Here is an 18,907-nt window from a genome sequence, read left to right on the forward strand (position 1 = left end):
ACTGATCCCTTCCCATGTCACAACCTCCTAGCATTGATCTCCGCCAATGTCACAAACATCGTAACTGTGATCTACGCCGATGTCACAAACATCCCAACCGTGATCTCCGCCAGTGTCACAACTTCCAACAGTGATCTCCGCCGATGTCACAATTATTTCAGCAATGATATCCACTGCTGTCACAAACACTCCAACGTTGGTCTTCACAGGCATCGCAGACCACCTAGCCTTGATCTCCGCCGATGTCACGAACATCCCAACAGTGATCTTCGTCGATGTCACAAATATCCCAACTCTGATCTTCGCCGATGTCACAAACGTTCCAACATTAATTTCCACCGGTGTCACAAACATTTCAGTGACCCCAAAAATGTCAAGAACATTCCAGCCGTGACCCCAAAGATCGCAAACCACATCCCAACAGTGAACTTCGTCGATGTCACAACCAACTCAGCAGTGATCTCCGCCGGTGTCACAACATTCCAGCACTGACCTCAAGGGTGTCTCAGTCCTAGTAGTTATCTCGGCCAATGCCACAAACATCTCAATAGTGATGGCCGACGTCACAAACAACCCAGCAGTGACCTTCGCTTTTGTCACAAACAATTCAAAACTGATCACCGCCGGTGTTTCACAAACGTCCCAGTAGTGATCTCCAAAGGTATGGCAAGCAACAGTGATCTCTCCCAGCAATGATCTCCACCGAGGTCACAAATAACTCAACAAAAGTGTCACAAGCATCGCAAGGTTGATCTTCTCCGTAAAGTCAAGTTTGGCAGATCATACAATATGATGACACGTCCAAATGTGAAGAGAAAAATAGAAAGTTGATTTTTGTTCGCTACCATGCAGACATGGTGTTGAATCTTGAATGTACACAATGGAACTTTATTAGAAATGAGCGCGATAGTGACGTTGCCAAGGCCATATTTGCACATAGATATATTTTTGTGTTTAAAGCCTTGTAATTTAAAACAAAAAGTCACTGCTTAGCATAACGAAACTGCCAGGCTAAGTACTCCGTTACAATAGTTGTTTTATGGCAAGAATCAGCTTTTCAGGATAATGAATTAAACATTTCTGGAAAACGAAAATAAAGTAAAATAGTCATCAAAAGGACCATTGAAAGATGTCTAAAAGATTTTTAACAGAGAAAAATACCGCGAATTCATAAAACTGTAAGGTGGAATTATTGGTCATATTGTGGTATTATGCTTGTCAAGACATTTATTAACCCCAAATTTCATTTTTGAAATCTATTCATGTTATATGTAAATAAGCATGTAAGCGTTGCTAAAGTGATATCATATAGACATTCCGGGTAAATATCATGATATGATGAAACAAACATTATATTGCATATTGTTTATGATGCCCACCTTAGATTCCCAATATTTGAGTATTCCGTATAGGTATCTGAGAAATCCTTTTAAAAAATTAGGAAACATTTTAGATACAGGTTTAGAAATTATTCTGATGGGTCTTCATTTGTTTGTTGCTTTTTACATTCATGTCAGTCCACAGGCCTTTGGATTGATCCTACAGGCCCGGAAACAGTATACTATATGTGCACTGCACATATAAAGGACAAGGTTGGAAACAAATTTTGCCTATTTCAGAAATAAAGCATTTCTGCGTTAGTTTTACATTCATCTGTACTTTGCGGTATTATATCACGACCGCCAAATGTTTGTCAGAAATATCCACAACGTGGACAGAATCCATCAAAACTTCAACGCATATTCATTATTTATTTATTTGCACACGTCGCCATTGTTTACTGTCTTACCCAATTAATATATCTCATAATACCGACTAAATCTGTTGGATCGATACAAAGGGCTGTGTTCAAGTCATATGTACAGAGTAAATCCAATTTATTTCCGAATGTCTAGATAGCCAATATTAACAACCATGATTTTTAAAATGGAGTTATTTTATATCAGTTTTGCCATGTGCAATGCAATAAAAATGCATACTGTATTCAGAAGATTTGCCGGTATGTTTCACTGATCATATAAATAAAAAACATAACATGCTTACTGCTTCCAAAGTTGAATGGATCACCTGCATGGTGAGAGTTTTGATCATGGGTTCATCCCGTATCCAAAAATATTGCAAAATTCACTATAACTTTATTATTGAATTGGTGTTTAACGCCGTACTCTTTAATCATATTTAATTTATACGACGCCCGTCAGTTTCATAGGTGGACGAAGCTCGATTGTCCAAAATAGACCGCCGACCTTTATCATGTAATTATAACTTTTATAAAAGTTTGGTGTTCGAATGAAAAAAAAGCTGAGATCTGTTTCATACACGACAAACATGTACAATCATGTTGTTCTTTTGTGACCAGCATGTACTATCCTGAAGTTGCGCACATGGCCAAACATGTGTAACCATGTAGTTGCATATAATTGATAAATTTGTACAGTCCTGTTCAGGTAAACATGTACACCCATGCAATTGCATACATGACCAATATATACAGCCATGAATGATGATAAAATGATGGTAAACATGTGCAATCATGTAGTTGTATGTTCCCCTTACATAAGTAGTGCTTTTTTAGTCTGTACAAGAGATAGATACAAGAATTTCGCACAAACTCAAATTCGTCGAGTCAGCTCGAGAAATCAGACTTCGCCAGTCTTGGTTAAATCGGACCGGACTTTATCATCTCAGCTTGGGTATGAAGTCAAACTAGGACAACTTTATACAACATCATTTTACATGTACCTACCGTTATATCATTAAGCTAAATCAAACTCTGTCTACTTCTTCAGATCAGACTGATCTCAAATTTAAACTCAGTTCATTCCGTCTGAATTCTCACAACATCTGAATTCTCAAAAAAGCCCATTGCACATTTGTGCAGAAACAGGGATTACATAAAAATGAAGAGTTGAGTTTTATATGAATAGGGACTATTTTTAGCCAGGCCATTGATCAAGGCATTTTCATTTTTACAACACGAAAGTATAAACACAGAGGAACTGATTCAGACGTTTCAGTACGATGTTGAAGGTTCACTAGATCTTTTGTCATCGGTATTACTTGGTCAACATTTCCACGGACAACACGTGTTTCTGAATATTACGAAGGCCAGAAAGGAACCTGGTGTCGTCGTGCATAGATGATGTATGTCTTGTGTATACAGTGACATGTGGTAAACATTGTCCCATAGGTTATGTAACCTTGTATTCTCCAAATGACAAAACAAGCGTGACACAAACACCTGTGTGCACCAATAAAACTAGTAAACATAAAACAAAAGTCTTTCTTTTCTGTGTGGGATCTCCGCTTTATGCACTAACAGGTGGAGGGTGGCAAAATCTGACAGACCCGTTCAAACAACAAGGTAAGTGTGATATCCTACAATAGATTATAGTATTTAAGTAAGCATGTACCGAAATGTGTAGATTTTGTTCTGACAATTGAACAGATAGCTGCGTTTATCTGACAGTTACATTTTGTGTTGATAACAGGGATTTACACGTTTTGTTGTTTAAAAACCAAAAGGAGACCGTAAAATCCTGGAGTAAAGAGTCCATTCAGGATATTGTACGTAACACAGATAAGTTCGTGTGTTTTGGTCTTAAGTGTTATGATATCTGGCAAGTTAGTCCTGAATAATAAGTACTCAAATTAAACATGGTATGTTTACCTTGCTTTTGAAGAGCGACCAGTATTCGAACAAAACGTGTTCTGCTATGCTTAACGAAATATTCAAGAAATGCGAGACCTGTCTTAACCTCTTTATTGTCATCAGAGTTTGGATCATATTGAATCCACAAACAAAAATGAAAAGTCTAATGAGTATTAAACAAGTGGGCTCACGCGATTAACACCGTCCTCAGTCTTACATGAGAAATTTCTAGTTCATTGAATGTAAAAATTTGGCGTGAAGGATTACCTCCCTTCATTCAAACTACACATACCAAGCTTTTTTTAGCCCCTCAACTACATTTACATACGAATTGATAGTTTTTAAAGTAAAGTTTGTTTAATTGAGAAATGCCCAAGCGTACGGCCACCGTTATAGATCATAGATTTTTATTATCTATGTCATAATTCTAATAACGTAACAAAAAACGATATCAAATGCCGCATAATGCTGGCCCCATACCAGTAATAAACAACGCAAGTTGAAAGCTGTCTCGTGGGTGGTAGGGACGAAAGCTGTTATCTATCGCAGCTCATTGCTGACATTCGTGTTTTCTTAGTTTGGATCTTGCAAATATAAGATATAAACTGCAAAAACACGTAAGTGTGAAGGTCTACATTTACCCAGTAGCTCCCAATAAGCGCCCGACGACTTTATGGAGCGTATGTGCAGTCTAACGTACGATGTGTGTTCCAATAGTACTGTGTGCATATTTGTTCGTCACGCGTTGTAAAATTCGTCTGTGGTTTACCTCGGGCATTCCTGCTTCCCCCTCCCATAAAACTGACCGCTATCGTGTAAGTGGAAAATTCGAGCATAACGACAAATATAAGCCTATAACAAAAGAGCAAAGATGACCTTCTTATCGCCTCAAGCTGTACCACATTTCAAAAATGATGTCCACCATCAATAACAAGAACACTACAGATCTGCCCTTCGAAGGTAAAAATTAACTCGCGGGCACTTCCAGTGTTTGTGCATACATGCATTTACTACCGTTGTAGGACTTGTGTTCTAATATTGTTAATAAGGATTCTTCATCAGTTTTACAGATGGTTTGTTGATCTCCTACACAGTTCCTTGGCCGAAGCTTGGTTGGTTGATGACGGAAGGAAATGTGGCCGAATGCAAGAAGGGACCACATCCATAAAGCAACCGGTGTTCGTTTTCTTCTTTTTCCTGTTCGCCCAAAGCCTTATCAGTTGGAACACAATAAAAAGGGCACGATTTGGACCTGTTCATATCTACGTAAGTGAACAAGACGCAGAAAGGGAGCTCACAGAACTTAAGCCTGCATCTATGCATCACAGAATTTATGCAATTAACAGAGTGACAAGTCGAATGCAAGGATACCTCTTGACACTGACAGGATAACATCTCAGAAAGCTCCGGACGGGGATGACTTTCCTAGAGATAAAGCTAAGTCCGACTTAAAGGTATATACGATCCTATCCACAAGACTAGAGGATGTTAAAACTACTACAAGTGAAACTCTTCAGAATATAAGTAATAACCATAGAGGAAGAAAGATTAAAGTTAACCTAGATGCAAATACAAACTTTGGTAAAGTACATCAAGTTCTGAAAACTCTCAGAAGCCCCATAGTGTCTAAACCTTCGCCATTTCTGGGCGGGACGGTAGAACGGCGGGCAAATGATGCCAGAAGTTGGCGTAGAAGGCAACAAGCATTTACTGCACCCGAAAATAACAAAAACATTCAGCACATTGTACATAAGTCGTAATTCTTCCAAAGATGTAAATAGCTCGTGGCTTGGCCCTTGGGGTGATTCTGAGAAAAGTGTACCCACTAATATTTCCTTACGGATTTCGAGGTTTTCAGCTAAAACGTTGATATACAAATCGCCAAGGAGTCTCTATCAAGGAAGAAGATTATTGAGTTGGAGGCACAACTTCGGGAAACTTTACAGGCAACCCGGATGCACTGCCCTGTCACACCTCCAAATCTGGGTGAGTGTAAAGCACAAGCTTACATGATTCAGACTCAATTCTTTTAGGTCTAGGATGTTTGACTTTCTCATGCTTGAGAAAAGGGCAATAGGCGTTACAAATAGAATAATTTATTTCTTGGGTATCACTGGATTATGGTACAGATGGCATAGTCAATTTTCGACGGCTACACTCCAGCATCATGCACAAGTCACTGAATCAATGCTTACCTTAGTATTCAGGTTACTGATTTTTACGCATGCATGGGGAACAATGTAAGGTGTTTGTGTTAAACAGAAAAACTGGAGCTGGTAGTTCGAATGTAAATTGTCCAGAGTTTTTCACACTTTTAGGCAAATTTGCACTGAAGTACCACAACTGTGTTTGCTTTACTGACTATCTCTCAATAAGCTAATGAGTAAGTGGCGTGCATGGCATAAGGGGAAGTTTCCACTTCAATATTTAGAATGTTCACATGAAAACTAAGACAAACCAGCAGTTGAAAATGTAATTAACTTTTGTATCTTTTCACATTTTGCCTTCATTAGCTGGGAGAATCAGTGTTACAGTACATGCGATGAAAGGAAAATTTTCCGGAAGTAGAACTCGGTGGAAGATGGCGCCCAAGTCACTGCAAAGCCAATCACCGCGTGGCTATCATTATCCCTTATCGGGACAGGTCTAATCATCTGGCAACTCTGCTAACCAACCTACACCCTCTCCTGCAGAAACAGCAACTTGATTACGGAATATACGTTGTCGAGATGGTACGTCTTTCTTTGCAGGCCTTCTCCTTTGACAGAAGTTTACTGTTGTTGGCAAGCCATGCGATCCAGACGTTGATAAAAGACCAAGTAATAAATACACTTTACGTGAAAAGAACAGAGAACACTAGGTCAACTGTATGTATGCATCGACAAAGTATCCCGGTTAAAGTTTAAAAAGCAGAGCTTTATATTGTTGCAGTGTTGCATAACGGAGATATCGCTGTTCAAAATCGAAAGTTCCTCGATGTTACCAATTTCTGTTACCTGAGAACGCACCTGTTTCCGATGACGTCAGTTTCTCTAACATGTATTATCCCATGGTTTAGTAAGAATTCCATACTAAAAGATGTTTTAGAGTTACCAAGAACGTCATAACAAATGACTGTGGCCGCTAAGGTCCCCCCATCTCCCCACCTCCCTACCTACTCACAACTCTACCTTTTCCCACGCAACAGGTTATATTATTTTTTTTCCGTTAGATCCATTGCCATCAATACGCTATAGTCTTTGTAGGGATATCAGATTTCACCCCGTGTTCAGTTCGTCGAACAAACTTTATCAGTCTGTATGACATGGAGCGAAATAATGCCTATTTCCTTGTTTCACGTGTTTGTCTTCCTATTTAACTGTGTTAAAATTATTTGATATTTACAAGTATTCAGAAAGTATCATGTCAAAGGACGGGACAAGGAGTATGAAATTGGTCGTTTGTGTCAACAATGCATTAATTTCAAGCATACTAACAAATGAAGGAAACATATATATTTCCCTATGCATGTATACCTTGTTATAATACTTAATATTTTATGCTGTATTGCCAGGCGCATCCGATCCCATTTAACCGTGGCCTGTTGATGAATGTGGGGTTTGAAGAGGCTCGGCTATTGGAAGATTACCAGTGCTACATATTTCACGATGTAGACTTAATACCGGAAGATGACAGGAATTTGTACACCTGTCCAGACAAGAACACACCTCGCCACATGTCCGTTGCGGTATCCAGCATGCATTACAGGTAATATCTTACCGATGGCTCAGATACATAGGCCTACATCACTTGTTCTTCAAATGTTTGCTGCGCTTATAAGACAAATTGTATGGTTGATCTTCCTAGTAATGTTTTAAATTTCTTAGCTTATTGCACCTGTTTAAGTTAAAATAGTAGATGATACGTCAGCAATTTTTTAAATTCTTTACAAGAATAAATCACCAGTTTCCATCAATGTCAGCCAGGTTGACCAGCCACAAACCACAATAATAATCAGTTGTGGTCATCATCGCATTCACATTATTTGTGTAATTTAATGTATTTATTAGTTGTTTTACGATCTGCTTTGATATGAAATTAACACATATTTACATTCGATTTAATACCTCAGTATAGTTATTCAAAACGATATGATAAAGCTGAAATATTGCCAAAGTGGCGTTAAGCGATGATAATCATTTATTCAGTCATTCATTCAAAATGATACATACACGGCACGCTTAAAGCCAGAGACGAAAGCATGCTCCTAACATTGTTTTCCTTTTTAGGTTACCATATGGAAGTATATTTGGCGGCGTGTCAGCGATGACTAAGGAACAGTTCTTGGCAGTGAATGGATTCTCTAACTTGTATTTCGGTTGGGGAGGCGAGGATGACGATTTATCAAAACGGTGAGTTGCCTCCCTTTCGCTGGTTAATTAATGTGATAATTTATACACCCAGATATGTTAACCAGAAGTGTGAAATGCCTATCTATAGGGTTTGCATGCCTCCTTCACTAACTACTTTCATATGTGCTTGAAAATACACAAAAAGTAGTATGTATTAGTGGTTTTAAGGCTTTATATTCATCATTCTTAACCGGACATGACTTTCTAGTCTCAAAAGGCAGGGTATGGTAAGCTGTATGATATTTTGCACATCGGGATAGGTTGTCACCGTCAAACACTACTGACCCAATAGAAAGGTCCAAAAAGAGAGCACAAAACGTGTGTGCTCACTCTGCCCTTAAAATCTAAACGACAAAGCCTTAGTATTAACTTGATGATTTTGCAGGCTTAGACAGAAAGGATATCGCATCAGCCGATATTCTCCAGAAGTTGCTCGTTACACCATGCTGAGGCACGAACAACAGTCCCCAAACCCCAACCGGTATGTCGAGCATCGCGAAAGACCATCATTACTGAACCTACTTCATCTATATATTTATTTATTTACTTACTTATTTGATTGGTGTTTTGCCCCCTAATCAAGAATATTTCATTTAAACAACGGCGATCAGCATTATGGTAGGAGGAAACACGGTAAAATATAGTATATATAGGCCTATATGCATAACGGAATGAGAGTGAAAAGGAACCAGTTCATTGTGGTCGATCGTACTGCTAAAAAGATACAAACCGTGGCAGATTTAAGAAGGTATGTTGCTTTATCTTAGATGGAAACTGTTGCAAAAGAGAGGGAAAAGTGTTTCTGAGGAAGGACTAAGCACGCTGCAATACCGATTGCTGAAGCGGGAACTAAGAGATCTGTACACCTGGATTTACGTGGACGTTGAAAAGAAAGAGGTCAGGTTGGTAATAGAATGTATAGTTCAATTTTTGTTGTTTTTAAATATTGACCATTTTTCCTGTTTTAATCCCCTAGCATGGGTATATACTGATACGCTTTTGTTCTTGCTTCGTTCGTCAGCAAAACAAAGCGTTAGCAATGAGACATCAGTGATAAAGTTTTAGACAATTTTAATATAATGAACCTTTGTAAATAGAAGAAAACTCTCAAACATTTAACCATCGTCAGGTGCAATATACACAACCGGTTCCATTACCTAGTATGTAGGTGTTTATACAGTGAACAAGATTTAGACCTAAAGATCAGCTCCGCGCAGATATGATAATCTGGGTGTTATTATGAGAATGCATACAGGCGCTTGATACTATTGACATTCTCTATAGTGACTGATGGTGAAGATATACTTAAGTCCATCATTCATACACCACTCGTATGGATCATGAAACATCAGTTTCCAAAGGAAAATATATAAGAAAGAATGTATCATTAATAAAAAAAAAGCTGGTAACAATGTAAGAGAGAAGTAGTCATCAGTTTTCAATGATGCAGACCGTGAATAATTTCCTTTTCTTCATACAGTATATCTCAGGCTTTGATTTCAACTGTCCATAAAAGAACAGTGTTGATGTAATAAACATGGATGATTATATGCCCTCGATGCCCGACTTCAGGTGAATTAAGTACAACTAGAGATCCCCAACCCCCAGTCCCATTTTCGAACAAGAGAGTTATGTCACTATAAATTTTAATGAACTTACAGTGAAAGCGTTTAATGGAGTACTATCTACTTACCAATATTTGAGTCAATATCTGTAATTGAAAAAAAAAAAACAAATATACTATTTTCAATTTTTGGGAAAAGACTCGCAAAATTCTGGCCTATCTAATTCCAGACAGATGCTCTAACTTTACATCAGGACAGAACAAAAGCTTGGTGTCTTGGTGAGGAGTAGTGCTGTGATTATATGTAGGGCTATGGACCAGCAAAGCAGCGAAGTATAAGCTGCAATAATTTCATTATTTAAAAATTAAGACAATTTAAGTTAAAAATGAATAATAATAATAATAATGCACTTTTGTTTCAGATAATCTTATTTTTATCTTCTTGGAGGGATTTCCTAGCTGAAAAACTTGTGAAGTACACGGACATTGTGGCCATAGCAATCAGCTTTTGTAGGCCATACCGGAACTGCATTTCGGAACTGAACTATGCAACATGATGTAAAAATAGAATTAATGTTTATTTAACTAAAAATATCGTCATGCTGAAAATAGTACTGTTACACGTTTAGTTGTTGAGTTTCATTATTTGTTATCGCTGTGAAAATAAATACATATGAATGATAACAAATCCAAATTTGTTATTTGTGCCATGTCAAAAGATCTATTTCATCTCAGCTGTAATGTTTTAACCCGGGATTAACTTGACCTGAAGTTGACCTTGCAATAAAATGAATAGAATCTTCGCCAGTACGATTTTAAGAATGAACGAATGATTATGACATTACGTCACCGCGACATGCAGTGTACAGTACATGGTGAAAACATGTCTGAACTGCAGAAGACGGTAGGGTTTTCGATATAAAAATGATAACATCCAAAATAGAACGAAACGACATAGACATTTAAGAAAACCAGCTAAGCAACATGCTAAATTAAAATTACATATTAAGCATGTAGCATGTGATCATACATCACATTAAACCGGTTTCCTCCACCCATCATCTCCTGCCATGTAAATGTCAGAATCCTTTTAATACGACATTAAACACCAATCAATCAATCAATCGATCAATTTAAGTACTGCTGGACCGTCTCCAACGATGCTACCAAACATCTAGAATGTAGGGCCAACAGTGTGACCAATGCAGCCTGCATGACTATATCTAAAGTATATAGCTTCAAAAGTCTGGATCGTAACTATTTCGTGTCTACCGCACAGAAGTGTAATAAAGTTAATGGATGTTGAGCGAACAGATGTGACCCATCACAACCTCTCCACAGCTGAAGCAACCAAGCGGTTTGGATTTTTCTCGCATGCGCAGACAAATGTGTTCAGTATGCTTATTTCATCCGCATTGCCCGGTTTCAACAAGTGAACGTGCAGTTTAGATCGTTGCACGTTTCTCTTATGTCTAATTATCTGAAACCGTGACGAGCAGATAAATCTGTGTGGGAGGGCCGTTTAATGTGTCCCGGATACTCCAGTGAGAATGACACATACCTGGGTACGGCCTGAGTTATCGTTGACGTCCGCTCAGGCATGACCCAATTTGCTTTTCACAAGCATCACCACTTCACACAGCTCGCAAGCAGACCCAAATCATACATCGAATACGGAGATACTAAACACATCAGTTAAAGGGATGGCCGTTAGACTTGTCGTTGCAGGTAAGTTATTCTGTTTAACTCAGTTTACTCAAAAGTAATTTTAAGTATTAACACGTGTGATCCATTGATTTAAAATATTTGTTAAATTTACAATGATTCTACAGGCAGAAAAACGGCTTATTCTGTAATAGGTTTAGAGAACATGAACACAGAGAAAAGCGGGAGGAGACACTCCTTGTGACAGTTTCACAATTCGAATGATCAGTGGTTATATCTGAAATGGTTATATATAGTGGACTGTGGAATAGGCTACAGCATGATTTAAGATGGATCTTTTACTTAGTATAGAACGAACATAAAACGTGTGTGGTTGAAAACTAGGCAACAGTGGACGCCAGAACGATATGCATAATTATCGGAGTATTTAATATGGGAGAGTCATTTGTGCAAGCGCATACCTTTACCCTGTCCATATTTTGGGATAATCGAAATACATGTTACTGGGTAAAACTTTATTCATTGCAGTATCTGCATATACATGCTGTTTGTATCTTAAACAGTAACAGTTATCTCACACGCATTGGTCATGTCCTCACATTTCAAAAACCAGGTTAAGTCTATCAATTAAAGGCAGACGTCTGGTTGTTTAGGTACTACCATGCAGTTGTACTTCTATGTAAGGAGGTTAATAGTTTACATGGTATATAGCCGGTACTGAAGTACATATCTATACCAATGGCGGCGCCATAATAACCGCCAAAATAATCACCTGAACGAATAGCATGCAGTCAATTTTTTGTGCCACGAAAACTCCTAGGCCCTATATATTTTTCGTTATGTGTCATTTTTTTTTTTGGGTTGTACGTGTCTATAGTTCTATTTTTATACATTTTACAAACAAAACAATCAGCTGACAAAGGCATGTTTCGTGATAAAACTGGATACTTTCCATTTGCCGTGATATTGAAGAAAAACAGTTATGTAACCGGTTTTGCAGCATTTTGGATATGCTTTGACATTTGACCACATTGTCAACAACAGTTGTCGGATCTTTAGAGTTTTATACACGTAAATACTTTAGACACCGTTATATATGTTCATATTTTCTAAAAATTATGCTGTGAAAGGCCCAGCGCCCTTGTATAAGACCTATTGCACCTACGCTCGAAATGAAAACAAAAATCCAATGCATCAGTACTAACCACGCTAAATGCCTCCTCGGCTTTACCTTGGAGTACAGGAGCACTGTAATGCTTACAATTATGGAGCATTCGCGTAATACATACAGAGCGCCACAAAACCTCATTTCAGGATATGTGTACATCCAGGTGATAACCCCTAACGGACACCTGCTGATCAACATGAGACAAAAATAGCTGTTTTGTGCCCCGAGTTTAGAAAAACGTGTGGTTTCAGTTCAGTTACTTTTTTGTGATCATTCTTAATTCGACGGAAAAGATAAAATTCCTCCGCCTATTTTGTCTTTAAATAGAGGCTTTGTTTAATGTGCAAGTTAATGTTTTACTTAGGGACCCATTTAACATCATGCAAGATTTAACTTACCTCGGTGGATTTCTTGAAACATTTTTAAATAAAAACACACAGTGACAACACGTCGTTAAAGATCTGAATATATCCGAGATGATACACATGATCGCGTTGCTTTCCCCGAGCTGTAGTATGTGTATGGGTTCGTCAGTAGGCATTTATCCGGTCTTTATTGAGCAGTATTAAGTTACTTTCTGTAATTTAACACATTATATAATTTAATCTCTCAGCATTGAGTTTAATAGCCTTTACAGTGATTTTTTGTCACTCTCTAGATGAGTTCCTCTGTTATCCAGTAAACACTGTACAAAGTTATTTACTTAATCACTCGCCACCGGCCTGTGGTATACATTATCTGTATATTATTTATTCGTCCACACCAGGTCCCTCCTTGTTTACAGCAAATATTTAATTTTAATTCTTTGTCACTTGTGGACCAGACGTGAGTTATTAATATCTCGCTGTTTTATGGTATGGCCGAAAACCTGTTTAAAACGTGAAAGTGGGCTTAGACAAATCGTGTACATAGCAAGGTATGGTGCTTTAGATACATGTATATGCATGTAGATTCAGTGCGTATACATTATATAGGCAACTGTCTTCAGTTATGGTACGCTATAGTACTTGCTTTATCACTAAGTATTTCACTATTTATAGAGAAATATGAATTGTTCTTATTATTGACATTTTCCGCATTTTGACTACATAGAACGGACGCCAATCATCATGAATAACGTTTATGTGCATGGTCCGAAATGTTAGTATCTTTCAGCTATAAAATGTTCATATATAGTATTCAGCGTTGGACTACTTATCGAAAAACTGCTATATACACTCTCTATAACATATTCTCTAAAACGACTACAACTTTGCACATCCACTATGGCAATATCAATGGTACATTACATAATTTGTGTACTGATGGTACACAAAATTATGTGTATTTGCATTTTTGCAATAATACTTTGTACTATTCATTCACAGTATAGTTTTTAGAGATTATGTGTCTCTTCCTAAGCCGTGTTTATATTCATATATGTACGATTTAATGCCTCCATTACACCGTAATCGTCAGGTGTATTTTCATATTGGTTAAATAAATATCCTATAAGCTTTAATATTGTCTTCCATACAAAAACAGGTGCCTGCGAGGACATCATTCTACCTTGCAGGAGTGATACATATTTCGCAGATGCTAACAGTTGTGGACATTATTATCGATGCCAAGGCTACCAGGTATGGCGAAACAAGTGCCCTCTAGGAACGGTATCCATGAGGCAAGGGCCGAGGCCATGCGTGGGGCATAGTTGGCAGTGTGACAACGGCAACCCTCAGGCGCGATGCGCCAAGGAAACGTCAAATGAAACAGAAGATAATGGTATACACTGTAACAAATTCATGTTTCTGGTTACCCATCATTTTGGCTCATTTATCTTGCATGATTTACCCCGAAGCAATGAATAATCATTTGCAGTATAAAGGCTATTAAATGAATATTAAGGAGAAAAGGTTTACGGACGTTGATTCGAGAAAAGCATCATATACTTACAGTCATGCTAGACAATCCGCGGTGGGCACGAAAGCCTATGTTGTCCAAGATTCTGTCGTTTCCCATAAAAATAGACCTTTCTACATTTTTAGGTTGTGAAATTGTGCTTTTTTAATTGCATGGTTGAAAGAAAGTTACCCAACTACATCATTCATGATTTTATGAATGGAGTTAAAACTTGTAAAAGGCTAACTTGAAAAATTAGTTTAAACTTTTCTCTATTTATATAAAGTTCCATGATATTTTAGATGCGTCGACATCAAACACTTTGTCACGAGACTGTCTCTAAATAACAAATATCCTTAATTGACAGAAAGCTGCACTCTGAGATTTGAACTGCCTTGTAAGAATGAGACGCGTTTCATGGATCCCGTCTCCTGCGGACACTACCTGACATGTCGGAATCGAAAACAAGGACATGTGCTTGGGCGGAAAGCTTGCGACCTCCCGGCTCAATGTCACTTGATGAAAAACAACCAATACTGCTCAAGCTTTGGAAAGACCAAATGCCACAAGAAAGGTAATTTCCATTTTAGTCAAATGGACCCCACTAATAGAACCCCACATTAGGATTTACAACCCGTTTTTCTGCTTACCTTTTCAGTCCGTCTGCTTATGGATTGACATTTTGCTATATTTTTCAAGATAGGCCTGTTTCACTCAATTTTGCAGAGGGATCAAACATGATAATTGAGTTACAGATCACATTTACGTATCACTGTGATTTGTTGGGGTTGTTTTTGGCTTTCATTTTCATTTAAATAATGGTTCTTTTTTTGTTTACATAGTGCTTGTTTGCATTGAAATGGATGTTGGTATTATTGCAATTTTTTACATGTGCAATATTTCACTTATACGACGGCGACCATCATTGTGGTTGGAGGAAACCAGGGGAAACCCACGACCATTGGTGAGAGGCTGGTTTGTTTTTGCCCCGCGCTGGCATGCTAAACCCCTCTGCCAGGGATGCCCCCCATGATGTCTATGAGTAACGGTCATCATTCTATAAGGTACAAACAAAATACGTATATATATATAACTATAGTTCTGACTTCGTTTCTTCGCTTTTACAGGCATGGTTACGATCGTTGGCCAGCCTGACCATACCGTTCCCAACAATGAAGTCACTCCAAATACCGACACGAGCGAGGTGAATAACACAGCCCTTATTGTGGGCCTTGTGATGGCAACTGTGGTGTCTTTACTCATCGTGGGATTTCTTGTGCTAATATTTTACAAAAAGAAGCAGAAGAAGAAGAGGTAAATAAAATAATACATGTATTGTCAGAAAATATATTATAATAATCATATTAGTGGCATGGTTCTAACAATCAGGGTTTATTTGTTCACCAGTACATGTACTTATTTTTCCGTTATACATGGTGGTCATGCCCCGAGATCACGAAGCGGTCTTAGACTAAAGTCAAAATTTCATATCACTGTAAAATTGTTGTTTCTTATATTACAAGGTCAAAATATTCCTTGACAGCGTAAATTCTGGGTAAATCATTGTATAACAAATTTCAGGTAAAATAACAGAAAGCAACATACTAAAGTTAATGATTGAAGTTTTGACTTAAGATCGCTTCGTGATCGCGGGACCAGGTTCATGTTTATTAATTTTTAGTTTACGCCGTACTCAAGAATATTTCACCAATACGGTTGCGGCTAGCATGATGGAGGTAAATCCGGCAGAGCCCGGGAGAACCCATGACCATTCCTAGCTCACGCGGGCTTCCTTTCCGGTCGTACGTGAGAAAGTCTGTCAGCATAAACGGGACTTGAACTCACAGTGACCGCATTGAAGACAGGCTTCACAGCTACTGTACTGCGCAATCACGCCATCCCATCGGCCACGGAGGTCTAGAGTAGGTTCACAGAAGGGTAAAGCAAGTTCGCATGGTCAGATGCCTGACGCCCGAAGTCGCCATGTAAGGAATAGCAAAGGAAGTGCAACCCTTATATCAGGATACATTGCAATTGTATAATTGAGTACCTCTTTTCCATGTGCTAAATTGTGCTAAACACGACCAGTTTCGGTCGCTACGGCTTTGAGACTATCGGAATGAATTTACGGGTGCCTTAGATTCTAGCAAATGAAGAAAGGAACTCTTTCTGAATTATTTTACGCTAAAATTCTTACAATTCAGTAAGAAAATAAATTATCAAATGATTTTCGTTATCGAGCACGTCTGTCTAAAGCTTCTGTAGCACCTGAACGGCGCCTGGCCAGTTAAGTTGCAGACTCGGGTCTAGCTATCGCTCATTTGACTGCAGCTTTAATTACAAGTGACAAATTCTTAAATATGGCGTTAAATTAACCATTTATTTTTGGACTCATGTGGTCTTTTATTTTTTACCTTCTAGGCCACCCTGTTTACCCGCCTTGACGGTGAGTGCGCCGATCCCCATAAATGAGCCTTGCCAGTCTATTCGTTACAGCCAGGTGAACCGGCCTATATCTATCCTTACATACAACGAACCGAACACATATTCGGTAAGCAAAACAAATGTAAGGGGAATGTCATTGTGACAGTTTTGAGTACCCAAAAAAAAAAAAAACGCCGCTTATACTCAAAATATAGACTCAGATAGTCGTGATTCTGAGACATGAAGTCATGAATTTGAATTATTCTTGTTCATGATTTGATATTTTGAACTTCATTGAACACCCTTCTTTCATCCAATTCTCGTATAACAGAATAAAGTTCATGTCAGGCTCAAAGGATCGCTTGGGTCATTGGTAACTCTTGCTTAGGGACATTTTCGTGATTAAAAACTTCACGATTAATCAAACATCTAGCATACATTATATCCCGTTTTGCAAAGAATAACGGTTCATTCTTTTGAATTTGTATTGTAGATGGTCTCTGACACCAACAATGCTCAGTTACCCGAATCGGACTTTTATAAAGGGAACGGTTACAACGTGCCATCTGAGCATTCTGGGCTTTACGAAGAAATCGAGAGCTGCCGAGGAGGACTTGCAAGTCCGGCATATTCCTCAAATAACGATGTCGTCAATCGCCCAGGCAAAGAGATTCTTGAGGCCGGGGACGGGATGACGAAAACGAAGACAGCAGTAATCGTTCCCAGGAGGCCGATCAGGCGTATGGCGGACTCCCGTCCACTAAGTGACGAGTTTCATCGTGCTAAGAACGCCGTCGTTCCCCGACCTTCAAGGCCGTTCTCGTTGACGTCGTTGACGTCGCTCTTCCCACCAAGGCTCCCGCTCGAGCCACCAAGAGATTCATGTTCCAATTTGAACTATGGATACTCTCATCCGTATTTTATTCTGCCTAGTAATAGACCTTTGGACAGTCCTAATTCGCCCACAGGCCCGCTTTCTGCAACCAGACAGGGTTCTCTATCGAGTCCCGGGGCTTCTGGTTTAGGTTCTCCGACAAGTCCACAAAACGGTCCTAAGTACTTCATCCTGGAGAACGTGGCTAGCAGTCTGGATGCTGATGCAGTATCAGTTGACACAACTTACTGCGAAATAGACGATGCCCATTTCCTTCAAGATAATTTCAGTGTTAGGAAATCATATCCCGCAACTTTTGCTTGAGTGAAGCAGATATACATGTATTTTAAGGTGTGTGTGTGTGAGTAGTGTTCTCGCAGACGGAAGAGTGTTCCGTCGAGCTATAATATGGTGAATTCCAGTCAACTTAATCTGCCCACAGTTAACGTATAGAGAAGTTAAAAAGCCCCCCCCCCCACCCCAAAAATAAAATAGCGACGAAAACAGCACACTATGTCGTTAAAATCCCCTGGACTTGCATTAGGTGAACTTCGCCATGAATGTTGCTTGTCAGTTTATAACTAAGCATGGGTCGATTAACTTTTTGGTAGAAGTTGTTAAGATTTAAGCTGGGCAACTCTCCGAAGGAATGCCGCTCATAAGAAGCGAATCTGTGATTCTGTTTATACACCATTTTAGCAATACATTCCCTGTATATCTGTATTATGTTGCATACTTTTAAATTTCAAGAAGAATGTTCGACTCAAAGTGTGAGTACTTGTATGTAATATATAAGATTAAATGAAACAAAATACACGACTCCTTGTATACTTGTTAATCACGCAGGCATCGATCTTGACACACGTAACATAAAGGCCTATTTTAGCATATAAAGAATCGAGCGAAGCATTACTTGTGCAATCAACCTTCATCGAAGAGATCGATCGATATATAGTGGCTGAGTACTTCACATTAAGTGACATAGGCCAATATATTTTCTAGTCATGTGACGTATACTTTGTTATATGACATAATGGCCATCACACGGCGTGAAGATAGACAGCAGACTGTTCAGCATAGCCGGAAGTAGGGCCTACATTCTTCTTTTCTATAAAACTACACATCGCGTACAGGCCTGCCTATATATGGAGCACACGCTCACAACATGTATCAGTACTACACGGATGTGTTTGGTACAAATGCTAGTATATAGACATTTCTCAGTTCTCCATGCATGTAATTGCACGGGCAATTACGTTCACAATCGGATGTACCGCCGCCAATATATCGT

At 38.7% G+C, this 18,907-nt stretch overlaps 2 protein-coding genes across 5 annotated transcripts; both read left to right on the forward strand.

Annotated features, from left to right (window-relative positions):
• Positions 1-2,520: 2,520 nt before the first annotated feature.
• Positions 2,521-10,147, forward strand: LOC135470252 (beta-1,4-N-acetylgalactosaminyltransferase bre-4-like). 4 transcript variants are annotated; one of them, XM_064749075.1, is made up of 7 exons: positions 2,521-5,638; positions 6,166-6,384; positions 7,206-7,399; positions 7,921-8,043; positions 8,429-8,524; positions 8,811-8,945; positions 10,030-10,147. In XM_064749075.1, the coding sequence occupies exons 2-7, from the start codon at positions 6,382-6,384 to the stop codon at positions 10,031-10,033; spliced, it is 555 nt and encodes a 184-aa protein (XP_064605145.1). In that variant the 5' UTR covers positions 2,521-5,638; positions 6,166-6,381; the 3' UTR covers positions 10,034-10,147. The 4 variants fall into 4 exon arrangements, with proteins under 4 accessions (XP_064605145.1, XP_064605143.1, XP_064605142.1 ...); XM_064749073.1 differs by lacking the exon at positions 10,030-10,147 and having other exon boundaries at positions 2,521-3,364; positions 4,715-5,638; positions 8,811-10,005; XM_064749072.1 differs by lacking the exon at positions 10,030-10,147 and having other exon boundaries at positions 8,811-10,005.
• A 1,068-nt stretch (positions 10,148-11,215) lies between these two features.
• LOC135471722 (uncharacterized) lies at positions 11,216-18,537 on the forward strand. Its single transcript, XM_064751044.1, has 6 exons — positions 11,216-11,335; positions 13,965-14,201; positions 14,686-14,892; positions 15,446-15,632; positions 16,740-16,869; positions 17,236-18,537. The coding sequence occupies exons 1-6, from the start codon at positions 11,311-11,313 to the stop codon at positions 17,938-17,940; spliced, it is 1,491 nt and encodes a 496-aa protein (XP_064607114.1). The 5' UTR covers positions 11,216-11,310; the 3' UTR covers positions 17,941-18,537.
• The last annotated feature ends 370 nt before the right edge of the window (positions 18,538-18,907 follow it).

Source organism: Liolophura sinensis, chromosome 7 (genome assembly GCF_032854445.1).
Source record: "Liolophura sinensis isolate JHLJ2023 chromosome 7, CUHK_Ljap_v2, whole genome shotgun sequence".
Classification (NCBI taxonomy): Eukaryota; Metazoa; Mollusca; class Polyplacophora; order Chitonida; family Chitonidae; genus Liolophura; species Liolophura sinensis.